At 34.7% G+C, this 27,872-nt stretch overlaps 1 protein-coding gene across 1 annotated transcript in view; it reads left to right on the top strand.

The window, feature by feature from the left end:
• The window catches only part of MCF2L2 (MCF.2 cell line derived transforming sequence-like 2), a gene marked incomplete in the record, with an annotated part of 134,440 nt that extends 106,908 nt beyond the window's left edge, over window positions 1-27,532 (top strand). The window contains 13 exon segments of the mRNA XM_072408165.1: window positions 2,525-2,650; window positions 4,450-4,671; window positions 5,366-5,458; window positions 6,259-6,337; window positions 6,966-7,035; window positions 7,312-7,412; window positions 9,830-9,925; window positions 14,543-14,635; window positions 17,088-17,159; window positions 20,279-20,394; window positions 20,533-20,645; window positions 22,022-22,122; window positions 25,391-27,532. Of these exon segments, the coding sequence (XP_072264266.1) occupies window positions 2,525-2,650; window positions 4,450-4,671; window positions 5,366-5,458; window positions 6,259-6,337; window positions 6,966-7,035; window positions 7,312-7,412; window positions 9,830-9,925; window positions 14,543-14,635; window positions 17,088-17,159; window positions 20,279-20,394; window positions 20,533-20,645; window positions 22,022-22,122; window positions 25,391-25,494 (1,386 nt within the window).
• Window positions 27,533-27,872: the final 340 nt, after the last annotated feature.

The raw sequence follows: 27,872 nt of genomic DNA, 5'->3' as shown, positions 1-27,872 counted from the left end.
CCGAAAACTCTGATCAGTGTGCACTTTCATGCATTGAAAATATCAAAGCCAATGTAGAATGTCCCTGATTGTGTGAAATTCTTGAATGTTTTGGCTCTATGATGCATTCATTACTTGAGTCCAATTGCTATACTCTTTCAGCTATAATTGTGAGCTGTGGTGAACCCTTTTGACTTCACAGGGGTACTAAACAGGGTGCCCCATTATTTGTGGTTTTTAGTATGGGACATAGGAAGAAAAGCTTATGTTAAATGCTGTGATAGGCTGTTTTTTCTTGGTAAAACAACCTTTGTGGAAACACTGCTATGTAAATTGCACAGGAGCTTGGCTGATATTCAGATCTAGGAATTAACTGGAATATATCTAATTTACTCTATATATCTAATTTACTTGCATTGTTCCCCTGCATGTGACTTCTTAGTATGCTGCTTAAAACAAGTATTCTCAAAAATCTTGGCCCTATCTCACGGTGGCCATGGGGGAACCAATGATTTTCAGGCACTTTGAATTTTAGGCAGTCATCCAACCTCAGACACTTCACTTCAGAAATTTCATTTGGACTACAGAGATGCAAATAAGGGAACAAAACCTTTAAAAAATGAGACTGCAAACTATGAACCCTAATTAATCTGTTAAGTGTCACAAACAGAAATGGAACCCTCAATATTACTGAATCATACAATGTGACCAGGGCTGCTATATTGGGGGAACAGAACAGAAATAACTGACAAGAATACATTTCTACACAGACACACAATGAAGGGACATAAGGAAATGATTTCTGCACAGTATATAGAAGACATGTATGTTTAAGTTCTTTAAGGAAACTTAAAAAAAAATACTTTGAACTTTTGAACTACGAATCATAATTCTGTTTGACACAAAAGATTAGACAGAATATGCACACTGACTTTCTAAATCACTTGAAAATAGTTTTTTTGACTATTCTCACCTTTGTAACTCTGATTTACTATTCTAACTGGAAAAGCTTTTGCTTTCTCTTTTTTTTCCACATTGTTGTTTACGAATGTTTTAACACTCTTTTTTTGTCAGTACTGCTTGGATCCCTAAAAAAGTGGGGGATGCATATTTAACAGTACAAAAATAAAAAGTATTTTGTTGTTGTTGCAAGTGCAACAGAAGAATCCACAGACCGTGCTCCTGGCATACACAATACGGCTGATTTATTAAGCTCTCCAAGGCTGGAGAGGATACACTTTCATCAGTGAAGCTGGGTGATCCAGTAAACCTGGAATGGATTTCCAAATAGTGGAGACGTAGGTGTGTATATTGAAGAAATTATGTCTGACATCAGACGTTTATGTCGTGTCACCATAAAGACACAATGATTCTCAACATGAAAATACTCAGAAGTGGCCGGGTGCCTATTTGCATGTCGATAATTAAACTGAGCATGCGCAATCATCACTTAACAGGGGCGATGTCTAATCTAAGGGAAAAGAAGTATGCCCGGTTTATGGAATTTAGCATTAAAGGCATCACCCCTATGTACTCATATTAGACTATTTAATGAAAGTACTATTATACAAAAGATCATTCTAAATGTGAGACAGACACTACTTTATTGCATATGATATCACTGGATAATTAGCATCCAAAAAATAATTATTAATAAAAAAACATTTGTCAACAATAATCATGCTTTTACTACTATGTACCCAATCATAAGTTTCACTGTTTTACAATGATTGATTTCCTAATGGAATATAATATACAAGATTCTATTTGTGGTATTTGTCCTTCATATGATGTTGCTTGAAATATTTACTGTGTATGTAAAGATTTATTACAAAGATATAAATTACATTTTACATTGAGGTGTTTTAACAAGTTATTGTTTGGTATATATTTTTTTGAAACTTGTTTCAACTTATAGTTTGAAAAACTGTGAACTGGTTTTGGATTTGGGATATTTTGGATGATACATAAAGCAATATTTCTGCAGGAAGTATGCTTATAAACAAAGTGGCACAACTTCTTTTTTTACTAATCTTTTGTGATATATGGTTTTTTATTGTAGAGGATGTAATACCATTTTGAATGTTTTTATTATGTGGCAAAGGTGTAAATGGTGGTTTATCAATTTCCATGAACTACTGTTATGGAATTTTTTTTCTTTTACACTTTTAAATGAGTAGTGGGAAAATCTAAATGTTTAAAGTGTTTTCATAAAAGTAAGGCGTCATCAATTAGCAGTGCCCCAGAAAACCTTGCAATGAACTTCTCCTAATCTCATCCTTCATGGTATATGGTAGAGGTGGATGTTCTGTAGTCCAAGGGTGACAGCACTGCTCCTTCAGAACAGAAAGTGTGTAAAAATAAAGGAAAAGTCAGAAAAATAAAAACACTATTGAACACTATGCCTAAACTGCGATATACATCTAATATATTTGCTCCTGGGTCTAATTTTACTTCGTAATAAACTTATTTTTTGCCCTGGTTACATTTTTTTACATGTTATGTTGCTGATTCTTTCTAAAGAGCTTTCTTTTTTTCTGTGTAGGAAATGCTTAAATGCAGCAAGAATTTGGAAGGTACAGCAGAATTAGAAGAAGCTCTTGCAACTGTATTAGATATCATCAAATCAGTTAATGATTCTATGCATCAAATAGCAATTACTGGATATGAGGTATGATATTATGTCTTTTAGTCGTTTTCTAAAACAGAGAACTAGAAGCAATAATAAACCTATATGAGCTGACAAAGACATACGTCATAGCCAATACAGATAGACAAATATGAAAAGTTGCCAAAGCCAATATATAAAAAATCAGAATAATAAAAATTGAGGGCCTAGCCCAGTCACTAAAACAAACAACAAGTGTGAGAATCAGTGGACAGTATTTAACAGCAGGTAACCAAATTTTGGGGAATATCTGTATGGTGAAAGATGTGATGGAAATTCTGTTTTGAAAAGACTTGTTTAACTAGGGTATTGATCTGATAGATGCTGGTCCTGACAATGGGTCTGATTTTTAAAGCTTTCCAAGGCTGGGGAGTATTCACTTTTATCAGTAAAGCTGGGTGATCCAGCAAACCTTGAATGGATTTGGTCCATGATTAAAAACATTTGCTAGCAAATAGCAAATGACTGTGAAAAAAACATTGCAGGTTTGCTGGAATCAATCATTTCTTATTTATCTGGGCATCTTGTGCAGTCAAAATATGACTATTACTTTGCCATGTTACTGAAATTTCTTAGTACATCTTCTTGGGAATAAGGAAATGGGTGAAGCCAATCTTGGAAACACTAGTCCTCAGGCACGTAAACGTAAATACTTAAACAATGCCTGGTGCCAAGAACTTGGGCAATCCAGAGTATAATTATACGTGTAAATAATTTTTCATATCTGCTCCCAGGTGTTAACTTTAGGTGTTTACTTTTTGCATGAAAAGTGTAGTACAGAATTACATTCAGAATAGAGACTACTATATTTTGTACTTCTGTTTTTTTTAAACATAATAAAAGAGTCATCTTTACAATTGAAAAGAGCCAAATGATGTTGACATATATATGGTAAATATATGTATAAGCCCCAAGCATTCCAAATAATAGATGTTATACTAGAAATAATTTATCTAAAATTTATTTTAAAATACTAAATAAATATTATATATATTTGAAAATAAATTATTATGGGAGAACCTGGGAGATCCATCAAGTCTGAAATGGATTTCCTAAAATAATTTGCTATTATTTGGCAACTGTTTTCAATTCTGGACCAGATCCATTGCAGGTTTGCTGGATCACCTAAGTTCACCGATTATAGTCTATCCTCTCTAGTCTTAGAGAGCTTTATTAAATCAACCCTGATGTCTCAATTTATTAACATTGCTAACTTTCTTGTTTGGAATTCTGTGCATTGAAATCTGTTAATGTACCAGATTGCATTATAGTATGTGGTATGTACACAGCAAACTTTTTTGCTAATTATTTTCATTTTTGCAGCTAATGATTTACTAAACATTTGTTGATATATGTTCTAATGTGAACTCAAGTAAACATCCAGTATTGTAAACATGGCAACCGAATCAGTATCATAATGTCAATGGCTCCTAACTTTTAGAAGTGGTGCATCGATAAAACCTCTCTTTGGATTTGTAATTACATATGGTTTACTTAAACACGAAAATGTACTTGAATTCATGAACAAAAATAAAATTAAAGGCAAAATACAGTATGTACAATTTTTTTAACTGCAAACAAGACAAGAAAAATCTTTTATCTGAGCCACATATCCCAACAAGTGAATGTCCTTCACTGCTTTACATGTCATAGGCATGAAGGGCAAGTGGGACCCTTGTTGGTTTATTCCCAAGCTGGCAACATTCTATTTAATCATACCACTGCATGCCAGGTAGAATCTGTAAGCTTCATGTACTGTATATGTTGTGAAAGTTAGTTGTATGTGTGTTCTGTTTCCATAGGGGCATCTCAGTGACCTAGGGAAACTGCTCATGCAGGGCTCCTTCAATGTGTGGACTGACCACAAGAAGGGCCACAATAAAGTGAAAGATCTGGCAAGATTCAAGCCTATGCAAAGGCACCTATTTCTGTATGCTAAAACACTTCTCTTCTGCAAGAAGAGGGAAGAGAGCACTGAGGGACACGAGAAGTCACCTTCCTATAGTTTTAAGCATGCTCTGAAGGTAAAGAGCTATTCTGTTTTTTATTGTACTGGTAAAACAAATGCCTAGCAAAAACTTTTTTTTTAAGTATAGATAGTGTGGGGATGAGTCAAAATGTATTCAAGTTTTAATTGTTGTCCTTGAGCAGATTTACCTTCTATTTATGCTGGTGGCTATTGTCATGAAAGAAAATGTGTTAGAAAATGAAAAATTATTTTAAAGCAACAAAAGATAAAGAAGAGATATAATAAAATATTTTAAAGCCCAACTGTACCTTCAGATTTGTAAAATTTCATTCGAAAAGGTCAGTACAGGTAGATTATTGTGACCAGGCATCATGCAGGCCCATAATTTTATCAAATGTAAACGTTTGCTCACATGACAAAGGGCATGAGGAATTGTGTATTTGGAAGAACTAGCTAATTGACTTTACTCTTTTGTTCAGATCATGTGACTAAATGCCAGCATTTATTCAGGTTACAAACCCTCATGGATACCCACAACAATGGTTTCATCAGGATAACTGAGTACTGTAACTCTTTTTTTTCCTTTATTATTATTATTATTATTATTATTATTATTATTATTAATAATAATAATAAAAGTATTATTTTTTTTGTTCTAGCAAAATTTGCTTTAGGTACAAATTACTTATTTACTTATATTCATTACTGTCTTATATTCATGTTGATTATTTTTTGTTTTTTTTTAACAGATGAGTTCTGTTGGTATCACTGAAAATGTGAAAGGGGATATTAAGAAGTTTGAAGTGTGGTATAACGGCAGAGAAGAAGTGTACATTATTCAGGTAAAATATAGAAGCTGGAGCTGCAAATTCTCCAAAGGCCATTTTTTTGGCGAGTGCTGGCACTGAAAATGTTGCCGAGTATTCATGTTACACATTCTTAAACAATACACTAGTGCCAGTAGTAGTAATTTTATTGGTATATTCCTTTCCATAGTCCCCCATTGTTTATGTGCTCCACTACTATGTACTATTCAGTTCTGATTATGTTCCTAGCCTCAAGGGGAACTAAAGCCTTACTTTAAAAAATAGCAGTAAACACACACATTCCCAATTTAAGAACCAGAATTTTGGCTTTTATTTTATTCCAGCTGTAATACAGCTGTAGTTGGCCTATTGGTAGCAGCCCACACAACAACATTCCTATGCAAAACAGATATCCAAAAGTATATTGGTCCTTTGCAAAGCCAAAGTTTATCCTTGATTAACAGGGGAAAATATTAAAGTAAATATGCTAAGTAATGTAAATTATAAGTGTTAACTTTGAATCTGAAGGTTACAAACTTGAATACCCATTGAGTAGCTGTATATGGCTTTAGCTATAATACTATCCACCTAGCAAGGATCGCTCATGCTTTTTAGTGTCATGTTAGGAGACAGAAGTCCTACAATTGCGTACCATCTACCTGCCATGTGTAGACACACTGTAATGCTGGGAAATGTATTCTGTATACTTACACTGGATGAATTTAGAAATGAAAGAAAATTGCTTCATTACATTCATATTTAGGTATGTAGTATACGTCAAAATATGTATATTCTTAAATTTACCAGTACACATATTGTTCTTTTTTTATTTGTAGGCATCATCTGTTGAGCAGAAGAACCTGTGGGTTTCTGAGATTAGAAAGGTACTAACAGGGCAACTTGAAGCTTGTAGAGGTAACTTTTTTTACTTGAAATTCTGCTGAAAACCAGTCTTGCCTTATTATTAAAGGTGATGAATAATGTATTATAGGCATCTTTGTTCCATTTTTGGACCCTTAACCTTGTGTTAGTTGTGCCCCAAATCTTCAAATTTCAAAAAGAGCCATGGTAGAACAGGTTTAAAGAAGTAAAATTAATGTAAAGGCAAAGGAGCTGCTTAGGCTGTAAAAGAAATTACATCATGAGGATTATTTACAGTTGTCTTTCTAATGTATAAGTTTTTTTTTAGTTGCATGAATGTTTTTTTATTTTTTGTGGTGCCACCCATGGTGCTGCAGCTGATGCATTTTTTCATTAAATCAATTAAGCTGAATATTTGTATAAAATTACAACACGTATCAATGCCATGATGCACAACAATGCATCACAATGCATGTAAATGTGTGTTGATATGTGGTAAGACATATGTTGGCATTCAGTTCAATGTGCAATCTAGCACATGTTAATAATGAATGTTGCTGCTTTTTGATGTCTTCTTTTTATTGTAACTGGAAAACACATTAAGAAAAAAGCATGTGTAAATGGGCCCACGCTTTAACTATTTACTGTAGCATATAACAGCGATTTTTTATATATTTTATAGAAGCCAGCCAATTACATCAAAGGATAACAGAGAGTGTATACCATGCTCCAATGAATTCTGCAGTTCATAGGTAAGATGTAAATTGCACACCAGTGTATGCAAATTAGGAATCTGCAAAGGTTTTTTCCGTGTGTCGAGTTGAATTTTTAATAAATCTTTTTTTGTTTTATGCAGCATTGAATGAGAAATTATTGTCTAGATATCACACACTCCCATGGTTGCTTCTAATACCTTTATTAATATGTTTCAATTAATTAATGTAACACATGCAATATGTGACAATTTCAGATTTACAATGATATTAGAAAGAATTGGCTAAATAATACACTGTTTTATTTAATGAAAGGTTGAACAAAGCATCTCTGAATAATCAGAACAAAGCAGAATCCTCCAATTCACCAAAAAATAAGAACAGGACAACAAGTCCAGCTGGAAGACATATAAAAGGTATGAGTAATGAAATGCATGACATTTTTTGAAGCACTTTCAAAGTAAAAACAACATTATTAATCAAATACATCTTAAAAACTGATTATTGTGTTGTGAAAATGTATTTTTATTGTATTTTGATTATTTTTGGAAGAAGTCTAAACCTTGTAGTTCTGTTCTTAATGGTATCTATGGCTACACTGGGCTGATGAAGTCCTTTTCTGGTATAAGGGTTCAGGCCTGACAATTGGTCACTACAGTCTATGTATTGCATCGTATGAGGAAATTACATGCACCCACACAACCATAACCACTGAGTATTCTGCAAAGGGTCGAATGGAGCAGGGGAGTGTAGAGAAAGTAGGTATAATTGGATTTGATGGTTGACCAATAAAGAGTCCCAAACTGGGCAAACTGAAGAAGTCTCTTTAAACTATAAAAAAAAAATCACACTTACATTTACTTCCTCAGAGCCCCCAATCCCTCCAAAGCTTGTCCTGTAATCCAGCTTTGTCACAGCGTGGATAAAGTGTCTTCATCTTCATCCGTCTTATTTTATCTTCTGTCCACGTCACCCGATCTCGCACTGCGCAGGCATAAGATTGAGTGACGTGGGCTACTGCAAATGGGAAAAAGAGTGCTGATCTCACTGTGCATCTGTGAGATCAGCATTTCTTTTTCCCATTGCAGGAAAAAGACCCTTTTGCGCATGCTCGATGTCAGACATGCACAGAAGGAGCAGCCAGAAGCCTCATGGGATGCGTGACTTGGGTATCCCAGGAGGTTCTGTGCTCCTATTCAGTTTTTTACTTTATATAAAAGGGTTATCTACCCTTTATGTAAAGTAAACATTTTGGTCATAGGTTCGCTTTAAATGTACAGCAACACACAAGAAGTTCAGATTCTGCCAGGGCAGCTACACTTTCCTAGCATGAGAATAAATCAAATAAACAAGGGATGTTTAATTAGCACGGGAAAAATGCACATTGGTGTGACAATTCAAATATTAGCTAAGAAATTCAATGTTCCCATAAACTCAATTCGGATAGTTGGCATAAAGGTCTTCCTATAAACTGTATTACCTTTTATATTTATTATTATATATTACTGTTATATTTAAGTTATTTTGTAGTACAGTGAAATTATTAAGCATCCTATAACAGGCTTTCCAACTATACCAAGCTTAGTTCCCTCCCATCTGTACCACTTTTTTCATTCTGAATAATATTTCCAACTTGCATTATATTGTATTGCTTTATCGTTTTTTATGTCAAGCTTTCTTAATAAACAAATTCTCCTTTAAAGAGTTATACCCACAAAAATGTCAGAGAATGTTTGGAAAAAAGAAGTTTTAGATCATCACTAACATTTGTGGTGGCAACTTTTTGTGAACGAGATTCAGGTTCAATTTTCTCATTTTCAAAATGCGAACCTACATAGTTCCTGTACCCCTTTCAGAAGATTTTACTATATTTTAGATAACCAGTGTTCAAAATACCATGGTTAGCATATTGTCTTGTTACTTGTAATGAGACAACTCATGCTGCCAGCTCATTGCTAGATAAAAGGTATGATTTGTAATCATTGTAGGAAGAAATAAAATAATACATTTTCTCATGTAACTTAGTACATTGAGAAACGTAAAAACAAAACTAGAAATTACAGTTCTGTTTCCAGTGTTTGGTATATCTTGTGTTATTTCACTGTAACTAGTATGTATAATAATAAAGGAGCCATGTACTACATTTCACAATCCATATAGGTGTATTTAATTTTCAGAAATAGCTTTCTGATTGGGTTCAATTCACTTTAAAGTGTTATTTCATTTAAGAGTACACTTATATGTGAGTAGTAATTTTTAAAGACTTGGTCTTTGGGGACTTTCCTGCTTTAGTTCTTAGCTATACCTGAATTCTCAGTATTTTTTGTTTCATTCCAAAAAATATAAAATACAAATAAAAAATCCAACAGAAAAATTGGTTGTTAAGACATTTGTGGAGAAAATGAGAGCCTAACTTCAAATATTTTCCCACTGGCAAATGGGAAGATGGCATATTGGCCTTCCAGCAGGGAAATTAATTCCCCTTATGATGTGCACATCAGGTGTGCAGACCTAGAAGTCCACTCACTTTTAGTGTCAGTGTTTTATGTTTAGTGTGTTTTTGCACTCCAGATACTGGAGGATTACGGAGGATTACCAGCAGATAGACCTGAACCTACAGATTTTGATAACCCAATCCTTTTAAGTATTTATATGGTTTTGTAAATGTAAATGTGAACATTGAAAATGGTTTTATAATTATATCAGATAATGTTTAGCTATTTCATTTTAAAGCACATCACCATCCCACCTTTCCTTCTGTTTTGCTTGCCAGTTAACCCAACTAACCTCACTCCCCTCCAGCTTTACTGCTTTCCCTTTCCCTTTTTCCTAGCTGATAATCCTGCCAGTCATAACCTAGAGCGCTCAGCGCTTGCTAAAAAGAGATTCACATTGCAGGGTCTCTCCAACCGCAGAGCTCCACCCAAAGGTAATGTGACCTTGTGACGTCTTCACTTACATATGTTCACAGTCACATATCCACTTGTCTGTCTATATCTCACTTGTCTCGGTGTTATTTTTTTACAAGTCACTTTTTTTACATACCCACTTGTGGATTAGATAGAGGAAGATGCTCATGTACAGTATTCTGATTTTACTCCCAATAAGAGAGGTTGGTTTGGCAGTCAAATGTCAGATCTTATTTTAAGATCTCCCACTTTTACTGCAATATCTGTGTCAATGACTATATCAACTGTGTATTACCGTGATTACAAATGGTAAAATGTCATCCCAGTTATGATTTTGCTGGGAGACTCCTTTGTACCAAAATGAACACAGCCTTTTATTCTCTGTCTCTGTGAAATATGCCTGGCCACCACAGTATAGTAAACACTAAGTTGATGCTAGTGATTGCTTAATTCTCTAACTACCTTATTACTAGATACCAACCAGATAATACTAATATACAACAACGTATAGGTATTACGTGATGAAGGGCATTACAAATAAGGAATCAAGTCATATGAATTGGTCATCGAAGTATAATTGAGTATTGGTACCTGCCTCCAAACACAGGAATAATCTGTAGTGCTAAAATGTGGAAGTACTTACTCTTGTTAATCAGATCAAGAATCTTGATCTTCTTGCTTGTAATATTTTGCAATCTGTTTGAATATACAGAATGGTGAGGATAGAATATCCAGTTCCATCACACCCAAATCCTAATCGATTAATTGGCCTTGATTTATTAAAGCTCTCCAAGGCTGGAGAAAATACACTTTCATCAGTGAAGCTGGGTGATCCAGCAAACCTGAAATGGATTTCCTAAAACTCATTAGCTGTTTGTTAGGAAATGTTTTCAATTCTGGACCAGATCCATTTCAGATTTGCTGGGTCACCTAGCTTTACTGAGGAACGTGTATTCTCTCCAGCCTTGGTGAGCTTTCATAAATTAGGGCCTTTGCCTTCAGGGTAGGGCATTCTTCATGCACTTCAGGTTTGTTTTGTACATGAGAATTTGCTGCTCTACAAAGGATGCCTGAATTTGGTCTGCTTACCAGAAACTTTGCACCTTGCCACACCTTCTGCAAACAATTACATCTTAGGTTTGCTTTCTAATTCTGATGAGGTTCTGTGTTTTTTTTTTCTGTTAGAAGTATAAAAAAGAGGAAGTAATGGTAATATTAATAATAATATTAGGTAACATTATATTTTTAAGATCAGCTTTCCCTCATAATTATTTTCATAACTTTTGTAATTATGTGTCCACCTTTCACCTCATGTTGGTATTTTTCAGCTATATGTTGCTCGTTTCTCCTAAATGATTTAATTTCAAATATTTATTTCTCACTTAATAGTGCTTCCATGATAAACTAAAGACGATGGCATGCTGTATTGTAGGTGCTTCATTTCACCTTAAAAGTGCATGTAACTGAACCTTTTTTATTGTTAAGTGTATGTGAAGTTCAAACCTTTTTTTTTTTTTAAATCTTGAAAGGGGCAGCAATGTATTGATCTGCTAGGAAGATTACTCATTATTCAAGTCCTGAAGTTGTATCAGAAAATAAAGAGAAATCCCTCAAAGTCATACATTTTTTTAATACAGAGATTTGACATGCAAAGAGGTGCCCCTTTCAGAAGACACCTGTTTGGAGGACATTTTTTTTTTCTGGGCTAACCTTTCCTACTTTATTCAAAGTAAAAAAAAAATGTTTGCTTTAACATACACTCTATCGCTTTCTTCTTTTTTACCATACTGGATGGTGATGAGGCCACAAAACACACAACAATCATTTTTTTTGTATTGTTATTGTATATTCAATGGTTAAATTATAAAATGTGTTGTATATTTTGAGTGTACTTGAAATTTTACTTGGTATCAGTTGAAAAAAAATATTTTCAAGTTTGATCTATCAGCTTTCAGCTCTATAGGATTGGTGCCAAGGGTTAGGCCTTTTCTTAGGGCTGAGGTATAAAAAGATGGCTGTCCTTTTTTAATTGTCTCAGTAGGAGGGCTTCATCTGTTTCCAGCAGGGATGCTAAACTGAACCCGTAAATTTTTAGTCTATTGAAGTACCATTGTTTATTTTCTTAACCAGGGGTCCTACTTTATAATCCAGGTACATTGCTAGAGGACTTGTAACTGGATTAGCACCCGGTTAAGATTCCCATTCCCAAAAATAGAATACTGTCTGCTTGAAGAAGCATTTGACATGCCAGCAGATTGTACCAAAGGGGTGTAGAAATATATACATACGTATAATTTACGTATGTATAATAATATTTCCAACTTCCAACTATTCATAATAATATAATTTATATTTTATATATAAAAAAATATATATATATATTTGTGTTCAAACTTCTACAATAGCTTTTATTTCCACACACGTAAATGCATTGATGCATTGGGAACATTGCACATTCTATTTCAAATCAAAACATGAAGACAAAATGTTCATGATGTGTCTTATTCCTTTACAGAAAGTGAAGAAAAGAGAATATTATGCTGTTAATAACAGTGTGGAGTTCAGTTAGTAAGTTAATTCATGCTGTGAAATAACAAATGTTAATGCAATAAATGTTGTACATGAATTTCTCTCTGAAAATATGAGTAAAATGAATCTTTCCAGACATTGTTCAGAAGAACAGCGTAATTTGAATTAAAAGTTCATTGGAGAGGGGAAAACATATAAATAAGTGCAGAAAATAATAAGCTGGTCTGCTAAATTGATCTCAAATGCTTTAAAATGACAAAACCTGGAAGACATAAAAGAAATTAAAAAACAACTATTCAAAAGTATAGAAGAATACCCAAGTTGCAATGTCGGTTATGCCAATGTCATTGATTAGCTCCAGGAAGATCAAAGAAGGTCTACCTTCTTTTACCTGTGAGTACGGTTACAATTAGAAGATGCTTATGTAAAGCCAAGCTAAAAGAAGCCCCTGCAAAGTCCCATCGTTGAAAAAAAAAAGACATGTGCTGAAGAGGTTACAGTTGGATCACATTGACTGGCATAAAAACTAGTTGTGCAACGTTTTGTGGACTGATGAAAGCAAACCATGTTCTTTTTGGGTCTAGGAGTGGCAGACAGTTTGTCAAATGACCCCCAAACACTGAATTCAAGCTACAGTACATTGTGAAGGCAGTGAAGCATGGTGGTACAAGCGTCATGTTATTGGGATGCTTCTCATATTATATATATGGTGTTATGGTGATATATACATATGGTGTTGGGCTATTTATTACATACCAGGGATCATGGGTCAATTTGAAACCATCAAAATACTTGAGGAGGTCATTTTGCCTTATGTGAAGAGGAAATACCCTTGAAGTGGGTGTTTTAACAAAACAACAGCCCAAAACACACCAGTAAATGAGCCATGTCTTAGTTTCAGACCAACAAGATTGACATTATGGAATGGCCGGCCCAACCCCTGGGCCTTAAACCAATGGAAAACTTGTGGGTGACATCAAAAATGCTGTTTCTGAAGCAAAACCAAGAAATGCTGAAGAATTGTGGAATGCAGTCCAATCATCCTGGGCTGGAATATCTGTTTACAGGTGCCAGAAGTTGGTCAACTCCATGCAATAACAAAAGTTCTCGGAAACAGTGATAATACACTAAGTATTAGTTCAGTGAAAGCAAAATATTGAAACATTTCGGGTTATACAGTGAATGTTTGAGTTTGTAAAGAAGAATGCAGACACTGATATTTTTTTGAACAGCCTAATAATTCCTTTTCTTCTTTTTCTGTGAAAGATTAACACAAAATTATTAATTTTTCTCTTCAAGTTTTGATTTGAAATAGAATGTGTAATAAGTGTGTTAATGCATTTGTGTGTATGTAAATAAAATCTATTCTTTACTTTCTTCATTTTATTCGTTTTTGCAAATATACTGCTATTATTCTGAACACAACTATGTATGAGTATGTGTGTATAATTATATATTAATATTGTTCTAGCATTATTACATTTTTTCATGATGAGGAAAGTAAGTGGGATAATTGTAATCAATTCCATTATTCCTGTCTGATGTTAATACATTGTAGGCATTTAGTATTATGTGAAACAAACCAGTACAGTTACCATTAATTTCTTTTTTTTTGTTTTTACAAATATTTAGTAGAGCAGTAAAATGGGAATCCTTTATCAGGTTTTTCTTTCTTGTTGCATATTACTGTTATGGTGACCCCCTTTGCTTTATTTACTTATGGTCATCATATAGCAAAATGAGAAAATATATCATAATTAGGAACAGAAACTGCAATACAAACCATAAAGAATATATATGCTTCCCCACTGTATCAGAAACTAAAACAAGGTTATCTGAAGTTAGGCTATAAGGATTTAGGTCTCACTACTTTTGTTTATGCCTGTTTTTTTCAATGTTACAGAGAAATTTCTGAGTTCCATTCTTTGCTTAGCATTCTTCAATCTTCAGTTTTAATATCTCATGTGAAGAAGTGACAGAAATCCCTCTTGAATATTTTGAAATTGTGTCTTGTCAGCATACTGGTTCTTTTAACTTTATGCATGTTTTTTTTTCATACAACTGGGCTTAATAACAAATCTTCACTTTACATCTGTGTGTTCTCATAGAATCAGAGTCTAAGGAGAAAGAAGCCACTCGACGATTTTCTTTAGCTTCCTCTATCAGTTCAACTTCTATAAAAGTTCCTACTCGTACAAAAGGTAGATCAACTTCAAAGTCTGCTTTCGATGTCACTTAACTGCACTGTTACAAAAAGTAAATAGTGTATAAATGCCTTTTTTACAAAAAATAGTGCATCCATCTTTTTGACATGTAATGTGTATTATTTAACCTATTAAAACAAATGAGCTCTATTTATAAAATGCATATGACATGTATACATTAACACAGTAATAATACAGCTCTAAAACAAATCAGTATGTTCCTTTTTAATGTGCACATACTGCCTGCATCAGTTGATGTGGACAAATGAGAGTAAGATTATTATGGCCAACTCTAATTCAGAGGGTTGTGAAGACCTTGATTCCTGTAGGCAGATAAAGATAACTAACTGCAAGATGCAGGTACATAATGTTCATAAACATCCCAAGATTGACAGAAATCACTCAGAGGTCTGAGACAGAAAAATACATAGAAAATATGATTTTTTTCTGCTTCTTGAAGCATAAATAAACATATTTAGACTTTTACAGCTGTACTTTATATTTCGGTGTGGTAAAAAAAAACTGAAATGTGTAAAAATATGTACATACTTTATTATAAAAAGCGTATTGATCTGCATGTCTCAGTACAAATGGACATTCAGTCAGTGGCACACCAATAGAAGAATACTTTCTATTGACTACGATTTACATAATCGTGTGTTCCTAAAGTATTTAAATGGGTATGAAGCAGCACTGTCAAAGGGCTTTTGTTCATATAAGAACTACTTCTTTCCAAAGAATCCAGTTAAGGGGAAATCAAAAGCATTTTAAAGTAAACTGATGCAGTTTAGGAGGGAAAACTGTATATATCTAATTGCAATTTGTATTTGTCTGTTGACAGAAGCTCAACTAATATATAGTAAAACCTGTTTTTTGGGAATAAGAAGCAGAAATAAATAATTATGATTCCTAGCCAAGGAACAACAATGATTTGTTGACAACAGTAAAGTGCTTTAAATATAATAGAGTTGTGTACATAACATTTCATACTCCTTTTCCTTTTCATACTACTTTAATGTGAAAAGAAGTCAGACAACTGTTGCAGAGAACTAACATACAATAAACCTTTTCTAGATGCAAAAATGTAACCTAAGCTGAGAGTTACCCATAGGGTTCTAAAGTTTCAAAGCTTGCCCAATCCTGAAGACTATTGGTTTATTCTGGTAAACACAAACTGCTTCTCCAACCCTAAGTATCGCGTTTAATGCCAGACCCTTTCCTATTTGTATGGTAAAGGGGAGGGTGGCTGTGTAAATAGGAATATAAACTAGGCATATGACCTTTGACCTGAGTGGAATTGTTTTTTAAATATAGTGTGCTTTGGCACCTCATGGTGCTGTCAGTGTAAACCTTTTCTTAGTTTTATTTTTTAACGGCCATTGTCAGTGGGTTTTTTCCCACTGAACTTCGTTTTCCCTTTACATGTCTGTGAGAATCCAAAAGCAGCATAAAGCAGCTTGATTACTGGTCAAAATTAGGTCAAGTGCAGGTTAAATGTACCTATATGTCCATCAACCCAGCCCAAAATCTGTCATCACAGACCCTAAAGCTGTGCCAATACTAAAATGACTTACAATTCAGCACATAGAAGTGCCTGAATGTACCTTGACGAAGCATCCAGGGGACATTCTGTTATGCCTAAATTACTGGCAGTTTACAAAACTGGTCTTCAAAGCAGATATGTCATCTTAAGAAAATCATTTATAAGGTTGAAAAGGAAGTGGCAGTGAAGGAAGTTTTAGAGCTTAATAAATACTTTGACACTTAAAACCTTGTAGGGCGTTACAACTGTACAGATCATTACGCCTTGAGTATATAGTAGAAGGAATTAGTTTATTGTTAGTGTTTAATTTAGGTGTTACACTAGATTAATGGGATTAAGGGAGTTTAATTTAAACTAATAAAATTAGGTCTTGGGGGACGATATGAAATTGAATTCCACACAAATATAAAAAAGAACAGAGCAATATATTCATTAAGAAATCTATAGCTTTTTTAAATACACTTAGTGTGACTACCTAAATTCAACTTGGCATCAACCTTCTCCAATCAGCAGCACTCAGATTTAAATAGGAAGAGACAGGACTGGGAGTCCATTCAGTATGTGACATGTAAATGAGTAGACATTCAGAAAAGAGATCACTCTGCGTGTTTAACATAACACACTATACCATGGTATGGGCACAATCTTTAAAATACAGAGGTGTTATTTGTGATGACAGATTGCTTACAGAAATGTTTAGTTTTCCCGCTGACTTTAATTTTTATCCTCTGGTAGCAGAACATAATATTCTTTTAACATATGAAATGTAGTTTGTGTTGTACTGTTGAAATTTACTTGCGACTTAGACAGTGGTCTGACAAACATTTTACATTCGTTTTTATTCCCTCATAATATCACAGTTCAAACACTCAACAGCATTGCACTTTTTCCACATTTGTCAACTAGGTCCTCTTGGTCCTGATGTGAAAGCAAAGAGACATGAAATAAAGAGTGACCCCACTCCATTGGGTTTAGAAGGTATGCTTACTGTTGTCTTGCATGATTGTCCTTGTGTGTGGTTACCTGTTTACCTGTGGTTACCTGCTGAAAATGTTTATTATTAAGTACACCCACAGATTGTCAATACAATTCTGCAATTTTCTGAAGTATATATTTACCTGTATTAGGGCTAACCTCAACAAAATGTCAGGTAAAGAATAAAATACATAGTTTGGACCAGAAGCAGGGTCAGTATACCTAGATGAGTATGACAATGTATGAATAGGTTTGGGGGGCTCAAGGAATACTGACAGATATGAGGTTGTGTTCCAAATCCAAAGCAGGTTTATTACGGTACTGGAAAGGCAAGCAGTATACAAGGTAAATACTTAGCAAGTCTTCTAACTAACAGAGAAACATCTAACTATTTATAGAGAAAAATATGCATAACTAAGAAGGCAGTTCTTTAAGCAAAATTGTCAGGCTGGAGGTGACAATGTCCATCTTTCATCATCTTGCATTTTTGATGTTTAGGAATTAAACAGTTAACTGGGCATTTATATGACACATTAGTTCATTTAAATACGCTTTGCTGCAGTCCATATCATTACAACTAGTTTAAACTAGTGGTTCATGTCACTTACCATTACACCTTAAAGAAAGGTTTACAACTACTAATGCAACTGTATATAAATTGGGATACCAATGTAAGGTTTGTTTGAATGAAGAAACAAAATGATCCTTTCCAGTTACTTCAGCGCTGTATGTACAGTACTTTCCGTCTGTTGTTGGAAGGGATTATAAAAGATCCTTTCCAACGTCAAAAGTCTAACCTGTGTACATAGCCTTACGTTTAAAGATTTAGCAGCTACTATTGTGTCTGCACATCCATCCTTCCCCTGATCACTGTGGAGGACTTTCAAGTAGTACACTTTTTACATTGTAACTGTAAAATAGTGTGGACAAAGTATTTGTTGCATGTGTTATTTAAAAGTGTTTTATATGTCTGTAATTATTTGTGCATGCTTTCCTTACTTTCTGGTAATGACTGTACAGGTGTTCTGTGCCTAATACTCTCATTGGTAATACTCACATTGGTAACAGAGTGTTGTTACACCGATGTTACAAAAAGACTTGTATCTATTTGTGTTGTCTAGTGTGTTTGTACCATTAGACACTGTAAAAATGTGTATTTATGATTTTTTTATCCTCCCAATATTCTTACTCATAGCGCAATGTCTCCCCTCAGTCAGTCTAATCAACAGGGTTTGGGGCTTTCTTGCATGAAATGTTTGGATCATAAGACTAGCTGAACAAAGTTACAAATCTTTTGTTAGGTAAAAGAATACACATATACATTTTACAGCTGTGTATTTACCTATTTGTCTGAAGTTTACCATTAAAAGAGCCAAACTTCCCCTTCCTCTGTAATGTTGCCATTGGATAACAAGTGCCAGGTTATTTAGGAGCTAATATTTAATTGGGTAGTAAAGAAAATGCCTGACATTATGGATATCATTATTATGTTGGATGCAAGTGATAACTTTTAATGTTTGCAAATGGATGCTCTATTAACCTGGGAGAAAAGGCATCTTCTGAGTGAAAGTGAAGTTTCCTATAACCGTATTGTTTTGGACTGAGCTGAGGATCACAGGCAAACTCACTAAGAGCAGTGATCTCATTTGTTTCAGTTTCTTCATTTACTATTCAAAACCAAGAAGTTTCTACCAAATAAATGGTAATTTTTTTTGGTAACATGATTAAAAGAGAAATTGAGACTTTTTTTGGTGTGAAAACGAGATTCTAACTATATATGTGTGTGTGTGTGTGTGTGTGTGTGTGTGTTTGTGTATATATATATATATATATTATTAATATTATTATTAAACTGGATTTATATAGTGCCAACATATTACGCAGCGCTGTACAATAAATAGGGATTGCAAATGACAGACTAATACAGACAGTGATACAGGAGGAGAGGACCCTGCCCCGAAGAGCTTACAATCTAGTAGGTGAGGGAATTTCACACACAATAGGATGGGAAATATGTAGTGGTGGGAAGTAGTGGTAGTTTCAATTGACAGAACAAGACGGGTAGGCAAGTTTGAAAAAATGGGTTTTGAGCGCTCTTTTAAATGAGCAGAAAGTAGGAGCAAGCCGAACAGGACGAGGAAGACCATTCCAGAGAGTTGGAGCAGCTCTAGAGAAGTCTTGTAACCGTGCGTGTGATGAGGTTATGAGTGAGGAAGTCATTAGTAGGTCATTGGAGGAGCGGAGAGAGCGGCAGGGGGAGTATTTTTTAACCGTGTCAGAGATGTAAGTGGAACAATAACTGTGTAGGGATTTGAAGGCAAAGCACAGGAGCTTAAATTTGATTCTAAGGTGAAATGGAAGCCAATGGAGAGAACTACAAAGAGATGCAGTGGAAGAGGAGCGGAAGGAAGGATGGATGAGTCTGGCTGCAGCATTCATGATAGATTGTAGAGGAGAGAGTCGGGTTAGTGGAATACCAGCGAGAAGGATGTTACAGTAGTCCAGACGGGAGATGATGAGAGCATGTACAAGGAGTTTGGTGGTCTCAGGGGACAGGTAGGGGCGGATTTTGGCGATGTTGCGTAGGTGAAAGTGACAGGACCTGGAAATGTTCTGAATATGGGGGGTAAATGAGAGGGCCGAGTCAAGGGTGACACCAAGACAACGTGCCTGAGGGGAGGGCCGAATAACAGTGTTGTTAACAGTTAGATATATGTCAGGGGGGGATTTGGAATTTGAGGGGGGGATGATGAATATATATATTATAACAAAACATGAGTAAAACTACAATCTTTTTATCTTTTTGCTCAAATATGGACCAGCTATAGTTGTTTTATTCTATGTTTTTATTGAGAGTTTTGGATTTTAGTTTAGAAATAAACAATAAAGGAATTGTGATTTTTTTATATATAGTTTGGAAACTGAAACTCTTGGTTACACCAACAAAGTACCAATTTTCATTCTTTTTTAAATTGTTGATAATGTTTCTCAATAGGGGTGTGTTAATATGTCCCAGCACACATTTACCTGTTTGTCTTTATATCCTATGTAACATAACAATCTCTTTATAACCAAAGCTATACTTTCACAGTATATTATGTATTTTCTTTATTTTATTCTAGGTTGGCCAAGGCATCTGAACTCCCTAGAAACATATGAAGATTTTTCTGCCATTCCATCCAGCAATGATGAACTTTCAAATTCTTCTGATATTGAAGAAGACACCACTCATTCCAAGGTAATCATTTATTTTTTTGCAATTCTACCCACAATCTGCCCATAAATATTTTGTTCTTTATTTTCAAAGCAGAGTTTTAGGGCAACACTTTTATCAAGTGTTACCTACATATTTAATCGTGTTTATTTAATGTTTCAGGAGTCAAAGTTTTTTTCAGTGGAAAGCAGTTTTGAAACCTGTTCACCTAGCACGTTTTCTCTCAAAGAGGGAGATGTAGTACAGTTCATAAAGTGCGGAGAGAATGGACAGTGGTGAGTTCTACAATATTGTGCAATAGTTAGTTGTTATGGTGGGAATTAGAGTAACACCTCTGGAATATCTATATTTCTATATTTAGCCAAACAAAGATTCTTATTTTTAGAAATAACAACTGTAAGAAGTAACTATAAAAAGTGGTGTATTTGGTGTTTTGACTTTCTATGGAATGCATATGTTTTTACATTACTATTTTAAAAAACCTACTAAGTCAGTTGTGCTAAAACACCTGTCCAAATTCCGGGCTGATCCTACTTTAGAACTTTGGGTTTTCCCACTTTAACACCTTTTTATATCCCAGCAACACTTGCTGTATTTCTTCTATAATAATATTATAACATCCAATCCAGGAAAAGTGAGAAGCTTGTGTAATGTCCACAGCAGCTGTACAGGGCCAGGAGTGATGAGATTTCACCAATAGAATCCTCGAAAGATTTAACAAACCTCTACTAGGAGAAACATGAAAACAGTCATTGCTAATTGTCTTCTAACAATACCTGCCTATTTCCAGCATAATTGCTAAAGTTACTGACCCTAAACAAGTATGATGTGTCATCATGACAACATCAAAGGTTGTTTTTTAGGGCCCTCTGAAAGAAGGTTGTGGATGCTTGTGCATCTAACAATGGATTCGAGTGATAAGTCTCGAATGATAAGTCTTTAAACAGTTGGAATCAAACTGTATCCATTTGCAGATTGCACCAAATTAAATAGTATAGATAAAAAAACCTTTGCTCTTTAAAAACATTACAGTTAAACTACAGTTTTCCATTTAACAAGACCAGAATGATGTGCTGTGGACTGATTATTAGGACAACATTGTTCAAAAGCTGAAGTTGAACCTTGAAATGATAATGTTTTAAAGCACACTAACAAATCCACCAATGGCTCAAAATTTTAAATAGAGGTATAACATACAGCACTTGGAAACACACATTTTTCACAACTGAAGAAATCTGGAGAAAAGGTAAAACATAGTGATAATTTAATGTTTTCCTGATTAAAAAGTGAATCCTTTCCATGGAGTGTACTCACTTTTTAACATGACCTTATATATTACAGATATAAAACATCAATTTCAATTTAAAAATGTATACAAATGCATTTTATAAGTAGAACCAATATATAATAAACCTATACATGTACTGTATACATTTCCCGCTGAACTGGTGGCTGAAGAACTATTTACTGTTTACCTGGTATAAAAAGAATGGATTTTTTTGTCCTGATACTGATATATCTAAGGAAATATGCATCGCCTTTAATAAGTAAATACAAAACCTCAATGGAAAACTGTTTGGTTTCTTTTTGTTTTTCTCATCATAATTTGATGATAATAATATTAATGGTATTTTTTTTTTTTTGCTTTTAGGTTAATAAAGGATCCTGTTTCGAAAAGAAAAGCTTGGATGCCATGTAATATATTGACAGCAGCACCGACTGCTAATGTGTGCCCGAAGGTCAACATGACAGGTATTTATAACTGTAGCCAATTCCTGTCAAACATGATTTCTGGACAGGACCAGCACATATTCATAAATATTGAAGTGATAATGGTGGCAACAACCTAACATGACATCAAAGAGCTGTTATCTTTATGAATACTGGTTGAGCTGGTGCAATGTCAATGTTATTCCATTGAGATTCATTTGTTTTTAAAAATATAAGATAAGGTAAACTTTTTAAAATATATAAATAGGATAAATTACTGATAACATTAGGTCCTTAAAACCTGAATATAACAAATAAAATTTTACAGGGACTCTGTCAAATACCCAAAATATACCCTGTGCTTTTTGGTATGGGTAGGGGTTTGTGACTTCCTTTCAGACTTAATTGCTCAACCCTGCGAGGCCAATCAGCAGACCCAACCAAAGTCACTGGGGGAGGATGACATCATCAACCCTGTAAAAGCCGAAACATCAATGAACATGGTGCTATTAGTTCTTAAGCATTTAAACCAAGCTATATGACAGGAAAAGGGTAGAATATGATCAAATACCCATACAAGCACTTTAATGCAAATAAATGCTTAAAAGCACACATAAATGGCCACAATGTTTATAAATACCCCATTCATTTCAGGAGGAGATGGGTGTTTGGAGTGTTTAGAGGTGTTAGCAAGCACTTACGGGCATTTTAACACTGTCCAGATGCTGCAGCTTACCTTACTCCAAAAATGTTCTCGTGTGAACTGGTCTATTGAAATCAATGGGATTTTCAAACATGTGCATTTAAACACTGGGAAAACAGTTTGTGTAGACTTAGCCAAAGAGGGAGAACTTTCAGGAGTCTTTGTTGTCAAAGTGCAATAATCTACGTTACTGCCTGTAATGTTGTGGGGATATTTTCTTGCCAAACTTTGGGTGCCTTAGTACCAAACAAGCATCATTGAAATGCCACAGCCTACTATATGATTGTTGCTTTAATTGAAAAGCCCAACATCCAATCACCAGGTTTAACCTATGCAAAGAAATATGGCAGTCCTGAAAATGTGTCTAACCTGGTACTAGCAAGGTGTAAAGATGTAATATGTAAAGAGGCTGATAACTGTATATTTTCCACTTGAGTTGTAATTAAAGATCTGTACTACAGGCTGTTATTCTTATAAAACACTGTAATAGACAGTTGCAACAAAAATACACAGTGTTTCTCTTGGCTATGAACAAATAGAATGTCACCCGAGTGCCAGATCAAATTGGAATTCAGTTTTGGCATAAAGGTTTATTACCTTTCTGTGTGACTCATCTCAAATAGAGTACTGTATGTATTCATGTATTCTGCTTACCTAAAGTAACCAGACTTTATTCTCTTGATTGCATAATACCACCTGCATACTTATTTCTATTGCTGCCTGAAATTTCTAAATAAAATCACATTTCAGGCAGATATGATGATACCCTGACAAGGGAGACTATCTACTATATGCCTATAATTTCAATTTTTGTACCTCCCAGCCATAAACTAAATACATCCAGTTGTCAGTATCTTTTTTTTCTAAATGTTCATCATTCTTTATCTGAGACAATTTAGGCTAAGTGATACTGAATCATGGACACTGTTCTTTCACTGGATGTACTGCAATCTCATTAGATCATAGTGTTGATAAAAGAGTTACACATCATAGAATGACAAAACAAAGAGCTGACTTCCTGCACAGAAGCAATGTGAGAAGCCTGCAAATATGGTTGATAGAGATAATAACAGTTTAGATGTAAGGTAAATTGATTAGACTTTGTAACTATATAGGAAAATACAACTTCAACTTTGCTATGCTTTGTTTCGATATTGAAATCTCCTAGGGCAACACAGTTAAAAGTAAACCAAAGCAAAGCTTAGGGTAATTGTGGCAACTTGCTTTTAATGAATAGCTATAGGAATGCATTCTAGGGGACTCTAATAAGTGCACCTTGAAGGTACTTTATCACTGTGCAGCATTAACATTCCACTAAACAGGTTTTCTGGTTGCTTGGAGCTGCTGTTTTAAAACATAAGCAAACCTTCCTTACGCAGTGGCAGTAGGTTACAGTTGCTGGGGTGTATAATACAGTTGATAGTAACCTGAACTGAAAAAGTGTATTCCTTATTTGTATTTCCTGTATGTTTACACAGGGAAATCTTTCCTTGTGTGATGCATGTACTGTACATGGAATTAGTATACAGTGACATCTACAGGTTTATGGTTTTATCAGCATTAATATAGGAACAAATAATATACCAACACAAAGTAACTTACAAATAAAGAGCTCACATATATTTATTGTATTAAAAGTAAAACCTTTCAGTAAGATTAAGCTAAGTGGAGAGATATACTTTTGCTAGACATGGAGGGTTTACCATCTAAAAACCACAATGCAAGCCTTACCTTTGTGAGAACATACATCAATAAGTTCAGGTAACTAATGTAAGGTAACAGTTTTGGACTTGGGTTAAATCTCTACTTAGCTGGTTCTAATTGTAGGACACTGTCCCTTATCACAGCCATAGATGACCTTTTTTGGTAGTAGACTGTGTTTAAATCTTTATATACCAGGTCCTAACACATGTCACAATTTACAGCACAGCACTACTTTTTTTTAAACAAGGAATTCTTTCCTTAAGCCTACTGAATCTTACGGTTAAGGACCCATTTATACCCTGAGTGCTATGATGCAATCTGGTGTGGCTCAACAATACATCCCAATGTAAGAAAACAAAAATCATTATTGCTTTGGTGTATATTGGGTTAGATTAGCACCAACCCAGCCATAATTCAGAGTGTAATACTGTAATAATGTAGTAACTCACCAAAATGAGAGGCAGCAACAGGGGGATGATCTGTGCATGACAACAAGTGTATACAAAGCCTATAACATAAAAGCTACCTGAAACACGCCAGTATCATATGACAATGACAGCTATTAAAAGAAATTTACACCCCAATGTACAGAGGTGCCAACCCTGGATAATGCTTGAGCATCTTCAAAACAAAAACATCTTGTTTTAGGTCTCTATTAGGGTCAAGTCTCACAGTTTGCTAAGATATATATTGTCATAACATTAAAAACTAATAAAAACTTATATTTGCGGGGCAGTTTGTGATTAAGATTAAAAAAGCATTTTAATGAAATATTCACTGTTAACTTAAACAAACTGAGATATAAAATATATTACTTTATAGAAAAAAATGCCTAAACAATAGCAGTTTTAAGAACAATTACAATTTTCCATTAATAACACCAGTTTTGTCATTCTCCAAAAGCTTACAGCGACACGTGCCAAATGTCAGCAGCTTCAGCCACCATGAAAGAGAAACAGAATGAGCATACAAGAAATCTCGTAACAGAACAGAAGGCAGTAAGTTGAACACTGTATGTGGCATGATTGAGTCATCAGCGGATGTGGGCCAAAAAGTTCAGCCATTGTTGCCCAGCCTGAATCTTCAATTTGGCACATATGGCTTCTGGTTCTTCCTGCAGAAAGGCAGCAAGATATGAAGATATGAAGAGTGCGGCATTCGAGGAAGCTTAAATACTTGTATGTGTTTTTCTACAATGACCTACATTAGGTCTAAATCGTAGTGGAAAAAAAACTATGCATTTGACTCTGTGCAGCTTCCTATTTTTCTGCAGCTGAAAACTTTTTCCGTCTTGTCATTGTTTCCTATTGACTTATCCTTCTTTTATGCTACATGCACTGATAAAAACTTTACTGGTTCCAGAAGCAAAATTGGCTACAAAAAAAGTCTGTGCAACAAAATTGTTGTTTTCTGGTGTTCACCGTCTGAGGTTTGGGCTAAACTATACCAGACATATTTATCACTTGTAAGCATGTGATTTATCCCTTAGGTACTGCCCAAATAAAATGAATGTACTGTAAGTCAAACACTTGTCTCCAATGGGCTATACCTCATGTCTTCATGTTCTCAAGGGATTGGAATTTTACAAGCAATTTACCCAACACACTATATTCAATGTATAATGTAATAGCTCTTATCTAATTCTTTATATCATTTATATCAATCTTTGTACCCTCATGGTGGTCTTCTCCTTCTCCCAAGAAATTTTACTGAATCCTAACAGAATACAAAACATTGGTTGTAATAGCATGATTATGTTTTATAATGTCCTCTGGATGAATGCTTTGCACTTTGAAATTACTAAATTATCCAGGTAAGAAAACAACACTGATATGAAAGCCTGTAATATGAAAATTGTGAGGTTTAATCAAGTTTTATATATCAAGTTATTGGCAGGATTGCTAAACATATTAACGTTGTTGTGGATGGATTTACAGGTATTTTGGCAGTTCACATGTGTTCATCAGCTGAACAGATTGATAGCAATCTGTTTATAGCTAGATAAAACTGGTTATAGTTTGACCAAACAATCTTTGTGCAATCAACTTTAGGTTTACCAAAACTATGTAACTCTTATTTGTTTTCATTGAATGCACATTTTTACCTTGCAGGCGTTTTTCTTGTATAAGTTCATACTGTCCTGTATTTCTATCCAGCCTCACTCCAGTGATATTCCCAATTCAGGTGGGCATTCCCAGATTGCAATTTCCCCATGCCCCCCCCCCCGCCTCCTCACAAGACTATAGCAGAGCTGTCTCCCTGTTGCGCTTGTATTTACCATTTTGTACATTAGAGAATCCCTCAGGATTGTCTGACACATTTTATTGGTGGGGATACCTTTCAATGGAGGGTTCAGTATATTACTGAGCTGCCAATCCATGTAAAATGTCAGTCTTGCTTGGAGTTGGTCTTTAAAAGTTTTGAGCAGTAACATGCAATAAAACATGGCAAATGAACATTTTTGGGTAAAGACTATGTATATCATACACTGAGTACTTTTTTATAGATTCTGCAGGTGGCATTAACCCCCCAACTTGAATGTTAAATGATTACCTAAAATAAAGGTAGGTATAAAGCTCAAGACTAGGGCAGAATATGCATGGGCCATCTTAGATCTTTGGAGGTGAGGTTTGTATTCAGGGGCAGAGAGTGACTTAACCCAGAATGGAATTACCTAGCTTTGAAAAGAGCTGCCTGTAAAGACCATCGCTGTATACATGTTTGAATTTTAAAGAACCTGAAATAACACGAAGTCCTTTGAGTACTATATGCTCAGAACTGCAAACCTTCTTACCTATACGTCTATAAAGAATTTTCAGCTCATTTGTTCTCTGCAAGCTTGTCAGTCTGTGGACTTTTTTGTGAATGTTTTTGACAAATCAAAATGGATTCTAAGTGGGAAAAAGTGCAAGCAAATATACAGTGCGTCAAATTTTTTACAATGTACCATCATACAATCACAGTTGTCCGAATTATGTAATGTTCTATTTACAACTGGATTTATGTAAATATTTTTTTTTCACCTGAATAAATTTCAAATGCTTCATTGTAGATTGTGACCCTAACTTTTTATGTTTGGATATTTATTTGTATTGTGCTGAATTTGTTGTTTGCAAGAGCATAGTTTTATTGCTAGGGTTCCTCACTGCTTGGAACATTAAAGAAAACTGTTAGGCATTAGTATGATTTTTTTCTAGACCATAATAAGGATAGTAATTTTACAAACACTGTACTTTCCCTTTAGTAGAACCAGGGTCAGATTGTCACTAGGCACACTAGGCATGTGCCATGAGGTGCCAGTAGCTGCAGGGGTAGCTGTACCTTTGCACTTGTACTCCTCCCTAATGCCTCTTGTTACCTGACTACTGTACCCCTTCCCTAGTGA

Source organism: Pyxicephalus adspersus, chromosome 4, assembly GCF_032062135.1.
Source record: "Pyxicephalus adspersus chromosome 4, UCB_Pads_2.0, whole genome shotgun sequence".
Classification (NCBI taxonomy): domain Eukaryota; kingdom Metazoa; phylum Chordata; class Amphibia; order Anura; family Pyxicephalidae; genus Pyxicephalus; species Pyxicephalus adspersus.
This window is presented reverse-complemented; position numbering and strand designations above follow the sequence as displayed.